The sequence below is a fragment of the Mirounga leonina genome, unplaced genomic scaffold, assembly GCF_011800145.1.
Source record: "Mirounga leonina isolate KUSES-001 unplaced genomic scaffold, KU_Mleo_1.0 Mir_173, whole genome shotgun sequence".
Classification (NCBI taxonomy): Eukaryota; Metazoa; Chordata; class Mammalia; order Carnivora; family Phocidae; genus Mirounga; species Mirounga leonina.
Genome location: NW_023270447.1, coordinates 79,939,707 through 79,954,252, shown reverse-complemented (window position 1 = coordinate 79,954,252; position 14,546 = coordinate 79,939,707). Strand labels below are relative to the sequence as shown.

The 14,546-nt window shown below is 49.7% G+C and overlaps 1 protein-coding gene across 2 annotated transcripts in view; it reads right to left on the bottom strand.

Annotated features, from left to right (window-relative positions):
* The window catches only part of TMCO4 (transmembrane and coiled-coil domains 4), a 90,175-nt gene that overhangs the window by 62,740 nt on the left and 12,889 nt on the right, over nt 1-14,546 (bottom strand). For both annotated transcript variants that reach the window (XM_035019615.1, XM_035019616.1), the window contains exons 4-6: nt 11,470-11,647; nt 7,562-7,736; nt 6,910-6,937 (exon numbers count right to left, since the gene is read on the bottom strand). In XM_035019615.1, the coding sequence (XP_034875506.1) occupies nt 6,910-6,937; nt 7,562-7,736; nt 11,470-11,639 (373 nt within the window). In that variant the 5' untranslated portion in view covers nt 11,640-11,647. The remainder of the gene's footprint in view (nt 1-6,909; nt 6,938-7,561; nt 7,737-11,469; nt 11,648-14,546) is intronic.

The window sequence follows — 14,546 nt, the reverse complement described above, 5'->3', positions numbered from 1 at the left end:
TGCCCAACTGGTCCCTCTGGCTTAGGAAGAGCAAGGGGGTGTGTCCGAAGTCACCCGCTATGTTCATGACAGAGCAGGGGCCAGAACCAACACTTCTGGGCTCTTCCCTCCACCAGCATCTGCTATTGCATCCTGTCCTTCACTGTCCAGGGCTGTCCTATGCATCGAAGGATGAGCGGCACCCCTGGAGCTTGGCACTAAACACCAGTTGCACCTCAGGTGTTGTGAGAACAACCCCACTCTCCCCACATTTTCAAATGCATCCCCCTGGGAGGGGGTGGTATAATCTTCATTGCAAGGCACTGAACCAGACTCTGTTCTCAGTATGGCCCCATCTCCAAGTGTAGAGCCACATGGTGGGCCCACAGTTGACCTTGTACTTCCTGCAGAGCAGCAGGATTCCAGACCTTTGGGAAGAGTTCATGGTCACTCCCTTCCCTTGGGGGCCACCCCCTAGGCCAAAGAAAGGGAGCCCAGGGGCAGAAGCTTCACCTTCATCTTTGTTGTCACACAGACTGGGTTTGAATTCTCAGCTACCTAGCTGAATAGCTTCAGGCAAGAATCTTTTTTTTTTTTTTTTTTTTTTTGGGAATGGCATACATTTATTTACTTATTTTTTTAATTCTTATGTTAATCCCCATACATTACATCATTAGTTTTAGATGAAGTGTTCCATGATTCATTGTTTGTGCATAACACCCAGTGCTCCATGCAGAATGTGCCCCCCTCAATACCCACCACCAGGCTAACCCATCCTCCCACCCCCCTCCCCTCTAGAACCCTGTTTGTTTTTCAGAGTCCATCGTCTCTCATGGTTCGTCTACCCCTCCGATTTCCCCCGCTTCATTCTTCCCCTCCCGCTACCTTCTTCTTCTTTTTTTTTTCTTAACATATATTGCATTATTTGTTTCAGAGGTACAAATCTGAGATTCAACATTCTTGCACAATTCACAGCGCTTACCAGAGCACATACCCCCCCAGTGTCTATTATCCAGTCACCCCATCCCTCCCACCCCACCCCCCACTCCAGCAACCCTCAGTTTGTTTTCAGGCAAGTATCTTGACCTCTCTGAATCTCAGTTTCTTTGTCTGTAAAATGGGCAGAAGAATATTTTCTTAATCTGGCTTTTGTTGAGATGAAATAGGAGGACGCCCATGAGCGCCTGGCCAACACCTGGGATGCCGTACCTGTTCAGTAAGGGGTGGCTAATGTTGCTCTTTTCATAGTAGATTCTGACACCTCCTTGATCCTTAGGCTAAGACCCTGGCTAAGAAACCCGGGCTGCTGGTACCACCCTGCTAGTGTCAGGAAGGCCAGGGACTCTTTTTTACTTCTCCCCCTAGGGTCTGAGGACACACTTCTCAGGCTGTATTCACACAACTGTCACCCAGCCTGCTCTACCACCGTCCCCAATTGACCAACTTTTAGAAAATTAAAAAAATCTATCCCCATTTTTCACTCTAAGTGAGCTTTTCTGCATATGAAGAATCTACGCCTTACTCCAACCCCACCCCACCCTGGCCACCACTCGGCACTGGGTTTAAGCTTTTATGTCTGCTTAGTGTCTTCACTTTGCAAGGCAGAACACAGCTGGGGCAATGGGACTCTGAGGATGGACCCCCCCCCCCAACATGGCAGGAATTGAACGTAGATTGTTTCAGGCATGACTCCTGCCTTTTCTCCCACTGGCTTGTATTTTAGGGGGACAATAAGGGCATGAAGGTGGTGACAAGGTTCCTTCAGGACCAGGGATCATGGGAGTAGAGGGGCCACTTCTGGGACCCTCCTTCAGCTTGGCCTTCTTGCTCCTCTGGTCCTGCCACCTGGGGCTCCCACTCTTTGTTCTGACCTTGTCAAATCTCCTTAAAGTCAGCTATAAGGAGGAGGTCTTTTATCACTTTCTATGCACGTGGGAAGCATAGCAGTAGTTAAGAGAAGATTCTGGAACCACACTGCCTGTGTTTGCATCCTGGCCCCACCACTTTGTAGCTGTGTGACCTTGGGCACGTCATTTCCCTCTCTGTGCTACGGTTTCTTCTTTCATAAAATGGAAACAGTAATGGCATCTGTGTACTAGGGTCGCTGTGGGGTTTAAATGAATGAGTATAAAGCATTTGGCTCAGGGCCGGCACATAGTGGGCCCGCGAGGGGCATCAGCTATGATGAGAATTACTCCCAGGGCTTCACACAGGATCTGGTGCACACAATGGGTGCTTGGTTCTGGCTGACTGATGAACCAGTCAGTTTTGATACTGATAACAGGTCGCATGAGTCTCAGGGATGCTGACAGAAAACCCAGTGTGTGCCATTTCAGCATGTCAGAACACCAATATCTCAAACTTTTCTCATTCATCAGGGAGGTAGGGTTTGCAATTCAGTAATAAAGACCAGAGCACAAAGTGGAGTCAAGTTTGCGGTAAGACAGCTGTCCCATGTGGCATGCACCTCCTTCAGTTCCGTGGCTTGGAGTTGTTATCTTTGGATTCAGAGTCCAGAGGGTGAGAGGGCGAACCCTGTGATTCGGGTGAAGTTGCCTGGACAGCAGTGCAGAGCTCACAGTAACATTCACTTTGCCTTACATGGAATTTGAAACTTACTTTGAAAGGGAACCCTGGGCTACTTATTTAACCTCCTGAGCCAGACCTCCTCCCCTGTCCATGGGGGTAATATTACCTTCCTTTGCAGTTGACCTGAGGATTATATACCATGCAGCAATTCACAGGACCTAGGAGGGCAACTAGAATAACTTACAAAGATGATCGGCTACAAATAAACCGGCCCCACGTGACATGGATGAATGCTGGGTCCTAGACAGGTTTTTTGTTAGTTTTTTGTTTTTAAGGAGTATCTGTCTCTTGCCCCTTATTTGGATTTGATGCTGCAGTTCAGAGAGGTTAAGTGACTTGACCAAGGTCACACAACGAGAGAGTGTCAGAGACAGGATGAGTATCCAGGTTTTCTGATTCACAGGGCTTTGCCACTTTACCTCTAACCATCACCACACATGTGCTCTGTTAGGAGCACTCTGCATGGTGTATCTCATTTAATCCTCACCACTGCCCTCTAAGGTAAAGACTACTGTTATTCCCATTTGCTACGTGAGAAACCGAGGCACAGAACCATTCAGTAACTTGCCAAAGTGGAGCTTGAATTTTAACACCCGGGCAGGCCGACTCCCCAAATGCCCCCACTTCTTGGTCCCTGGTTCTTCATGAATATGGTTAAAGAGTTGGACACCACAATCACTGGCAAACCAGGCCCACCTCTGGGCCTCATTTTCCCATCTATGCGCTGAGAGGGTGGTCTAGATGGTTTGAGGATCCACCCACCCCTGACCTCTATAGGCCTTCTGGAGCCCTAGCACCTGCCCCTGTGGGGTCCCTGCGCGGCTAAAGCCGCAGGGATCTGGGGAGGCTATCAGATAATAATGGTTTCAGTGCTGCTCAGAGAATGCCCCTGGGAGGGCACAAAGTACCACGTGGTGACATGAGACATGCTGTTTTAAACCCACTCCAATTGTTCTGCGAGAACCAGGCCGAGGTCCCCCACAGCAGAGAGGGCTAGGTCGTGTCCTAGTTGCTCAAGAGGGCTCAGGAGGATTTGTGGTTTGTGGTTTGTGGGTGGGGGGCAGGGGGTAAGATGAACATGGCTCTCCAGGTAAGGAAAGGGAGAAACTGAGGCAGAGGCAGGCTCACTGGGACACCTGCCCCTCCTACCCGGTGATAAGGCAACGGGACAAAGCGCTGGCCTCGGAGGCCAGAGACCAGGTTCTGACTCCCAGTCTGCTTCTAGCGCTGTGTGTCTCAGGGAAAGCCCCTTCCCCTCTCCACCTGGAAAAATGAGAGGCTCATCCAAGATGCCCCTGGGACCACGCGTCTCGGATCTATAGCCCCAACCGCCCGCAGGGGGCTGAGTGGGCTCCATGCCTGTGCGGCCCCTCTGCCGCGGGCCAGGCCCACAGTGAGCGCTCAGTAACACATGGCTTTGTTGTTACAGGATTATAACGTGAGCGTGTCTGTACTCTCTAGCTACTGCGCAAACTCAAACCTCTGTGCAAACTCAACCCCTGACTCTATGAGTGTCCAGGAGCATCAGATAGGATTATTCCTCCCTTACTTCTGTTAAAAAAAAAAAAAAAGTGCTATGATTGGGCAATGTTCTCAGACCATCTCTGCCACTTCCTGGGGCAAGCCTCAACAGCAAATGGGAGTAATTACTTAACGCCATGCCTACCTGAGCGCAGGGGCTCAGCAGATCATCCCTGAGGTCCCATTCAGCTCTGAGATAGGCAGTGAAAATACTTTGTTTGGGTAGAACAGGGCCAAAAATATACATTGGGTTTTGAGCCTGAGAGCCGCACTTCTCAGACTATCAAGGAAGCGCCTGGGGGGTCTGGTCAATGAGCAGATTCTGATTCAGGAGGTGTGGGTGGGGCCCGGAAGTCTGGCTTTCTAACAAAGCTCCTGGATGTTGATGCTGCTGGTCTACGGGACCATACTGTGAAGAGCAAGGACTTAAGGTTCTTTCTTTTTAAAAAATAAAAATGACAATGTGTTAGTCTCATAATCATAAGCCCTAAGGTGCAGTGACCTGTGCACCCTGCCACTCTCATGGACGTTGACCATGCTGAACACAGCTTTATGAACAGGCATGCATGGGAAGACAGTCCCTATGACCTCTTGTGTAGGGCTGGAGGAAGTCCCAGTGCCCTTCTCTCTTAGGGTCCCTGAACCACCCACTTTGCATGAAAGGGTCACTCAAGACAAGTATCAGGTGGATCCCAACACCGTGGCAACTGGCATCAGGCAACCAGACTTCCAGAGCTGAGACATCACTCCTGCTCCTCTCCTGCATTCCCTCTATCTGGTCTGTCAGGGATCCTGCCGTCTCTTCCATCAGAACGACTCCTGGGTCAGCTCTTCACCCCCAGATTTCTGCTCCCTCGTTGAAGTTGCGTTTCCTCACACTGGGCTGATGGGGACGCCTCCTAGAGTCTGCCCAGGTGAAATGCATCCTGCTCCCTTCCCCAGCTCACCTGCCCGAGGCCGCCAACGGGCCCAAAGCCCAGCCGCCTGGGCTGCTGCCCCAGGGACCTTCCCCTGTGGGCTCTTTCCTGCCTATGTTCATGCACCTGCTCTTCCTGTTCTCCTAATCCTGTTCTTCCTCCTCCTCCCGCCCCTCCACTCCCCAAAATCCGGGGTTCCAAGGGGCTGGTGCAACTTTCCCTACGTAATTTTTCATAAAGGTATAACCTTTTTCCCATGCGATGGTTTGGAGGCTGTTGGGATTTCACTTGCAGTTCTGTGCCTCTCCTCCCTGCCATCAGAATAAACATCGGGGGTCTTTGTGCCAAAACCTCTCGCCAGCACAGAGAATAGAAGAAGCCACACACACAATGACAGGGGGGCCCAGGCAGAGAGGGGTGGGGACAAACGGATGCGGAGCTACGGGGGGCAGGGAGGTGCTCGTGAGGGAGCCCTGTAGCGGTCTGATGTGGGACACCCTGGGCGCTGCAGTGCGTTGCATGGTGACTCCCCAGAACGATACAGCCACGTCCTGGAAGCTGGGAAGGTGACCTTATTTGGAAAGAGGGTCTTTGCAGATATAATTAAATTAAAGGGCTCTGGATGAGGCTGCCCTGTACAAGGTCCTTACAGGAGGTACAGGGAGGAGAGGAAAGGGAGGAGCAGGCCACGGGACCATGAAGGCAGAGATTAGAGAGACGTGGCTGCAGGCTGAGGAATGCCCAGAGAGAGGCAAGAGGGATTCTCCCCTACAGCCTTGAGGGAGCGAGATCCCGCTGACACCTTGCTTCCTGAATCTGGGCCTCCCAAGCTGTGAGGGAATACATTTCTGTGGCTTCGAGCTTCCCCGCGTACGGTAATTTGTTACGACAGCCACAGGAAAGAAAGTAGGTGGAATCCCACACTGCCACTTACTGTGCAGCCTTGGGTAAATTGCTTAACCTTTCTGAGCCGACTTCCTCATCCACAAAACAGGGCAATAAGATCTATCTCATTAATTCGTTCATCAGATATCTACTGAGTATGTACTATGTTCCAGGTGCTGGGTTAGGGACTAGAAACACACGGTGAAGGAAACCAGATGCGGCGCTGCCTGCCTGGAGCTACGGTGTGAGGGGAAGCCCGCAAAGAATCCGGTAACTGTTCAACCACAGCCATGGCCTCATGGTGCTGGGATGAGCATCCCAGGCAGAGGCCAGAGGCTTCCCCAGGGAGTGCTGCCTGAGCAGAGGGAGGAGGGCAAGAGGAGCAGGACGCTCTGTGGGCAGGGGAAGGGCACCTGCGAAGTGCATGGAAGCACAGGCACTCGGGGAGGGAGGCCGGCGTGGAGAGCGGGAAGGGGTGTGCTGAGAGATGAGGTAGGGCTGGGGCTGGGGCCAGCCCACACGGGCCACCCTCCTGAGGGCAGGGGGAGTCACGTGGGGACGGAGCTGGGAGCCAGCATCGTCCCACGTGCCTCTGGAAAGATTACTGAGTTGCCGTGCGGAGACCAAACTGCTGGCCAGAGTGGGGGCAGGAAGAACAGTGAGGACACCCCTGCCGTCATCCAGGAGTGGGTGATGGTGGCTCAGACCAGGGCGGTGGGTGCAGCTAGGGAAGGGACCAGATTCAAGAGCTACTTAGCAGGTAAAACCACCGGACCCTGTGAGGAGAGTTGAAATAATGGCTACGGAGCCCCAATGGTGTTTGGCACGAACGAGGGGCTCACTGGCTCCCTGACTACACAGGGTTCCCTTTCTTTCCCTGCACTAAAAAGACCATGGGGGATGGTCCCACAGGTGGTAACACCCATCGCTGGCTTTATTGGCCAAGTGTCAAGATGAGCACCCCAAATTTACAGAACTTAAAAAAAAAAATTTATAGAACTTAGAAAAATCAACTCACCATCCTTGAGTGAGAAGCTCAGAAGGTCCTGGGGAAAAAAATAACAGGAATTAGCAATATGTTGATAGGTAATTAGCCTGCTCCTGGCCGAGCCACTTGTCACCTGCATCACTCCGAACAAGTCACTTAACCTCTCAGTGGCTCAGTTTCCTCATTTATAACAAGGGGAGGATCATACTACCTACTTACCCTCAAAAAGTTGCTTTGAGAATTAAATGAGTTAGTATTTATAAGGTACATAATAAGCACCATGTAAGTATTACATTAAATCAATGGTAAATATTCAATATGATAATTTACTATTAGCTATGATCATCATCCTGTGATATTATAATGATATATTTATTTATTTATTTAAAAATTTTATTTATTTGAGAGAGAGAGAACATGAGTGAGTGGGGGTGGAGGAGCAGAGGGGGAGGGAGAAGGACAAGCAGACTCTGCACTGAGTGTGGAGCCCGACGTGAGGCCCGATCCCAGGACCCTGAGATCAGGACCTGAGCCAAAACCAAGAGCCGGACGCTCAACTGACTGAGCCACCCAGGTGCCCCAAAATATTTGATCTTTCAACTATACCACCCCACTAGAAGCGATTTTCAGACTGACTTTGTTCTCCTTTCCCCAGAAGGCGCCCCCTGGGTGGTGGGTGTACCTGAATGATCACCAATGGGTCGTCCTTCAAGATGGGGTCCTTCAATAAAATCGGAGCAAACACGTCTGCGCCTTCGCCTCCCAGGCCGTTGGCAAAAGCAGTCATGGTTGGCAAGACGGCTTCGGGCAACTCCAGCCACTTCACAAGGCCCGCCACAAACTCTGTGCAGAAGGAGCTGAAAGACAGACGTGCCTTAGATCCCCAAGGCTTCCAGAACAGGTCTCACAAGGCCGCTGGGAAGTGTAGGTCAGACGCAGTCACAGGTGGGAACAGCCAGCACGTACGGAAACCACGGTGACGGTGGCCCATGGAAGAAGATGGACAGCCAGACACCTAAGGGGCTGAGGAACCAGAGGTGCAAGACACCACGTCGGGTGAGAAGCTCACGGCAGGGTGGACACAGGCACGGGATGCACACGCCGGGGGAGGGGGGCGGAAGCGTGGGCAAGGTGGCTCTGCTCAGCTGAGGCAGCCCTCTCTGCAGCGAGAGGAGGCCGTTGCCAAAGGGACATCTGAGCAACGCAGCACACTGCCAAGTAAACTGACCTCCCCGTGCCTCAGTTTCCCTATCTGCAAATGCATTTAAGAGACCAACCTCATTAGGCTGTCTGAGGATTCAACGGGACAGTGCACATGAAGCCCCCAGAGCAGAGCCTGTAGGAGATGCCCAAGGAATGTCGGTTGGCCTCCCGACTTTTATTCCTAAGGTGACCAAGGGAAGGCAGTGGAGAAGAGGTTTCAGAGTCGGGCTCTGACGTCCAGGGCCCAGGGGGGGAGTCCTGGCTCCCTCGGTGACTGTCTTCATGCCCGTACTTCACCTCTCTTAGCTTGGTTTTCCTCTGCTATAAAATGCGGACGATAACAGGATATGCCTCAGAGACTAGATAGAAAGATTAAGTGACATTGTAATAGGGCCTGGCACCTGATAACCCCCAATAAATGTTAGCTACTGCTAGTACAGTTATTATCATTTGCCCCGTGGCAATCTACTGGGATAACCCCGGGGCGGTTATGTGGGTACGTACGGAGGCAGGGAATGACTTCGTGAGCTAAACATTACTTACAGGTCAACGAGGGCATGGCCTGGCCCTGTGTCCAGGAAAAAAATCTTGGATGTAGAAAAGCATCTCATCATAAGAGAGGAGGGGTCAAGAGCACAGACTCTGGTTCCAGTCCCAGCACTGCTACTACCTGTGTGATCTTGGACAAGTTACTCAACCTCTCTGAGCCTCAGTTTCTTCATCTATAAAATGGTGGCGATAATGAAGAAACCCATTTCGTAGGGTCGCTGAAAGGATTATGTTAACATTTGTCCTTGTACTTAGAACAAAATCTGGCCCATATAAAGCGCTACATATGTGTTTCTTTCAATGAAGAAATGAGGGGTGCCCAGATGGCTCAGTTAGTTGAGGAATCGGGCTCCCTGCTCAGTGGGGAGTCTGCTTCTCCCTCTCCCTCTTCAGCTCCCCCTACTTGTGCTCTCTCTCGCTCTCTCTCGCTCACTCTGTCAAATAAATAAATAAAATCTTAAAAAAAAATAAATGAACGAATGAATTAATGAATACGTACATAAACTGGCAATACAGCAACAGATTACATAACAGTGTTCTAGACTGCAGGGCTTTGGAAATTGCTTCTAATGTGCTTGCTGGTTTAGCCAAAATGGGTGAAAATCAGCAGCAACAATGATAACAAATGACAATCACAGAGCAATGATCTGTCAGCCTCTGGGCCAGATAAGTGCTTTATTCACACCGACTCATTTACTTCTCACCACACCCCCACCAGAGAGGGAGGTGTTATTTTTACCCCCAGTCTAGAGATAAGGAAAGGCAGCCCCAGAGAGCTGAAGTGACAGGTCTAGGGTTCATCTATCTCCACGACACCAGAGGTCTTGCTTAACCACAACAGACACTGCTCCTCCTCAGTGATTACCTGCCTGGGCGCTCACCAAGCGCCGGGCGCTAAGCAGGTGCACCAAACATTCCCTTGCGTCCTGGCCCCCACTTGCTGATGGAGCACCTGGCTGCAGACGTTAAATCAAGGGTCTCGGCACTGGGAAGGGGCAAAACCTCACCCGAAATCCAGGGTTTCTCATCCTGAGTCCAAAGCTCCTCCTACTCGCCAGGGGCTGGCAAAGTACCCATGTGGGCCGGAGTGGGCCTGCAGCCTGCTTTTGTTCCAATAAAGTTTTATTGGAACACAGCCACACCCATCCTCTGACTACTACAAAAGCTACATGGCCTGTGAGCCTAAGGCACCTGGCCCTTCACAGAACACATGTGCCGTCCCCTGCTCCCCCCCATAATTTCTCCACATTTAATAAACAGAGTTAATTGTAGGGAATGGCATCTGCGACGTTTATGGCTCAGATACGAAATACAGTAAAAAAGGCTTGCTTTCATGTCCTGTGTGGAACAAAAACATCCACAGGGTGCCTTCTAAAGATTACTGAAACCAATGGCCTATCTGAGTTGTAACATGGTCAAAATTGTTTTTCAAATGTGTTTTGGGCCTAAGAACACAGAGATCAACCACGTGGAATGAACTGGCCTTCTGAAAGGGAAACTTTCAGGAAGGAAACACCCCAGGGTAAATGCTTCCGGGCTTCCGGCCGGGCAGGAGCACGTGAGCTTACAGTGGTACCCAGATGTGTGTGTGTTTGCGGGGCGGGGGGCACACAAGACAATGACTCGCTTCTCTATGTGCCCTCCCAGGAGGTGCTCAGCACAGGCCTGGCACACAGTGCAGGCTCATGAACACTTGTTTATGGAAACAAAGTACACAAAGGTCTTCCCCCACCATGTACCGGTTTGTGGGGTACACCGAGCTGTACCAGAGACTCTAGGGGCTCACAGGTGAACAAGGCAGCTCTCGCCCTCCAGGAGCCCAAACCGGAGGGGTGGTGGGTGTGGGAAGAGCTGCAGGGCAGCATGGTGGCTGCAGGGCTGGGTCGCCGAACATATGGCTGGAGAAACACCCTGGTCTGGGGCTTGGGGAGGCTCTGGGAAGGCTTCCTGGAGGTGACGCCCAAGGAGACGAATACGCTCAAGTATTCAATCCGGTGGGAGAGATGAAAAGACAAACAAAACAAATAAAAACCCAGGTAAGACCTAAGGCGTGGGCAAGTTTACTCATGGGGGACGTTTTTGGGGTAAGTCTTGAAAATACTGCAGACCCAAAATCTTCCTGTCTTTTCCTGCTCCCATCTGTTGTTTCCTGTCACAGTAATGGTATTTCTGTCCTTCTAGCTCCGCCCACCACCTGGAGCTTTGGGGCCATAGTGAGTTCCTCTCTCTGCAACATCCACAGCATCTAATCTGTCCCTGAGTCAACTCTGTTCTCCCCGAGGAAAGTCTGTCTCACCTGTGCGGCCCTCCTCCTGGTGTCATTCAACCTGTCCATCTTTTATTCCTGTGACACCTGGTTTAAACCTATCCAGGCACTTACCCTGTCTTCTAGTAATGGTAGTCAGTTATTCGGGTGCTCTACCCCAGATTATAAGCCCCTAGAGGGCAGGAGCCAGGCCTTGTTTTTCTCCCAGCAGTACACCTAGTATAGAGTAGGTGCTCAATAAATGCATGTTGCATGCATGAGTAAGTATCTTTTCTCCCATTAGACTGTGTTCTATTTGAGGGCAGGGAGTGTCTGTATTCATCTCATTCATGTATACCTTCCATGTACTCTAAATCATACCTGGCACACAGTAGGTGCTCAGAAAATGCTTGGTGTAGGTAAATGAGTAAGTACTGAATGAGGTATGTCTTATCCCCCAGATTGTGAACTCTTTAAAGGTAAGGACAATGACTTTCTCCCCTTTGCCGGTAGCACCCAGTAGGTGGCCTGGCTGTTAATAATGGTCTCCTTGAAGAATCATGACATTTCCTCTGTGATACAAGAGCACTCACCTTTGCTCAGGTTCTGGAAAGAGCTGGGACAGGGAGATGCCGCAGAGGGCAGCATAGGCAAAGCGGCTGGCCTCGGCCAGCTCGCGGCCCGTGGGCAGATGCGGACCCCCCTCCACGGCCGGCTCGGCCACCAGAGGCAGCCTCTGGCTCGCTCTGTCCCGTGTGGCCATTTCCAGCCCTGCAGGATAAAAAAAAAAAATCTCTGAAAAATGCAACCAGGGGGAAGGTAAAAGTTACTTAAATGGGACACAATGACTACCAATCATGAAAGAAAAGGCTGATAAATGAACCTTCATTCAAATTAAGAGCTGCTATTCATCATCTTCAAGAGAGTGAAAACACACACCATGGACTAGGGCAGATATTTCAATGTGTATCAACAAAGGATTTGTACCCTAGTATATAAACAACCCCTATAAGTCATGAAGAAAAAGAAATAAGGCAAGTTTAAAAATGGGCAAAACACCTGAACAGGTACTTCATAAAAGATACCCAATGGCCAATAAGCACATGAAGTTCAACATTGTAGTCATCAGAGAAATAAATTAAAGCTCCAAAGAGACACTGCTACTTACTCGTCAGAATGGCTAAAATTAAAAGTCTGACAATACTAAGTGTTGATGAGGAAAGGGACACAGAACTTCCACATGCTGCTGGTGGGAGTTATTTGTGGTACAGCCTTTTGGAAAATGGTTTGACATTTTCCACTAAAGCTAAATGTATGTCTTTTCTATGCCCCAGTAATTCTACTCCTGAGAAACGAGGACTTATGTCCACCAGAGGGCATGTACATGAACGCTCCATTCACAGCTTCATTCACAATAGTCCCAAACCAGAAGCAAGTCACATGTTTGTCCACAGTGGAATGGAAAAACTGCACCATATTCAGACCATGGAATGTTACAAAGCAGTGAAAAAGGATGAAGTCTGGCTAACCACAACAACAGGAGCGAACCCCACAGGCACAATGATAAGCAGACATACTTATCTGTGGAACTGTGTTCATATGAACTTGAAGAACAGGTCGAACCAATCTAGGGTGAAAGAAGATGGAAGAGAGGTTGCCCATGGAAGGCAGTAAGTACTGGCTCAGAAGGGGCACAGTGAGGCTTCTGGATGATGGAAATGTTCTGTATCTGTATCACCCAGTGTGATTACATGGGTATAAATATATTTAAAAATTCATCAAGCTTAAGGCTTAAGACTTAAGATTTGTGTACTCTAGGGCAATCCTCTTGGATCCCCTCTCTCCTTGGGAGCTTTGTACTATCACTTTGCTATCACTCAATAAACTGCTTTGTTTCCCACTTAAAAAAAAAAAAAAAAGATTTGTGTACTCTATATATGTTACACTTCAATGAAGGGAAGGAAGGAGAGAAGGAAGGGATGGGGGAGCTCTCCTTTTTCCCCTCCCTTTATTCTTTCCTTCTTTCCAAGGGGCAGAAGGGGAAGCAGGGAAAGCAGGGGAGGGGACAGACCAAGCCAAGTCAGACATCCAAGGGGCAGGAAGGGTCCTAGGAGTGAGTACTAGGAAGGGAACCTTCCTTGACCACATGGCATTATGGATATGAATGCAGGCTCAGGACCAGACAGACCTGGGCATGAATCCAAGCACCTATGGAGCCCTGGGCAACTCAACCTCTCTGCACTTACACTTCTTCATCTGACAATGGGACTATAACAGTATCTGCCTGGAGGACCTGGATTGGCAGCAAGTGACATAGCTATGTGGGTTAGTATTTGTAAAGCACTTAGAACAAAGCCTGGCATTGGACTCATGCCACACAAATGTTTGTTAAAGAAATAAATGCATTAAACAATCAACAAACATGGGGCCTGGGTGGCTCAGTCGGTTAAGCATCTGACTCCCCCCACTCGTGCTCGCTGACATGCATGCACACTCTCTCTCAAATAAATAAATAAATCTTTTTAAAAAACCAACAAACAAATCAATGAAATGCTCAGCACAGTGCCTGGCACATAGCAGAGGTGCCCACATAATGGCAAGAGCTAACATTATGTGCCTGTCGCTGGGGGCCAGGCCCTGGGGCTGCAGTGTTAACGCGCCCAGTCTCAGCTGACTCTATGAGCCAGGCACTACCATCATGTCCAGTCTGCAAACAGAGGAGAAGTAACTGGGCCCGAATCACACAGCCAGTAAATGGCAGGCTGGAGCCCAAAGCCAGAGCTCTTGGCCACCACTTCTGCTTAAACACTCATCATATTATCAAGAGATTTCGAGTCTAATACCCACACTCTGCATTGGCTTTGGTCCCTAAATTCATTCTCATCCAGCTGAGCAATAAAAATTTTTGTCCTTGATCAAGAGATTTCGAGTCTAATACCCACACTCCACACTGGCTTTGGTCCCTAAATTCATTCTCATCCAGCTGAGCAATAAAAATTTTTGTCCTTGAAATATTACTTCTACAGAGGACTTATTTAAAAGTCTGTGCATGGGCGCCTGGGTGGCTCAGTTGGTTAAGTGACTGCCATCGGCTCAGATCAAGATCCCAGAGTCCTGGGATCGAGTCCCGCATCAGGCTCCCAGCTAGGTGGGGAGCCTGCTTCTCCCTCTGACCCTCTCCCCTCTCATGCTGTTTCTCTCTCGCTCGCTCTCTAATAAATAAATAAATAAAATCTTTAAAGAAAAAAAATTAAATAAACAATGAATATTTAAAAAAATGAATAAAAGTCTGCGCACAGCGAATATTTCATTAGCTTTGCAAAATAACCCTGAAGTAGTTAAAGGCAACAAACCAACATCTGTACAGCATGTAACAGTTTACAAAGCACTTTCCAATGCAATTAATTCTCACAAGTATCATGTAAGGTTAAGTATGACGTGAGCCATTATGATTCACCCCTCCTATAGCTGAGAAACAAACTCAGAGAGGCTAAGTGCTTTTCCCTGCTTGCATTCTGGTGGGAGACAGGGGGCACCTGGGTGACTCAGTCGGTGAAGCGTCCGACTCTTGGTTTTGGCTCAGGTCAAGATCTCAGGGTCGTGAGACTGAGCTCCACATTGGGCTATGTGCTTAGCGCAGAGTCTACTTGAGGTTCCCTCTCCTGCTGCC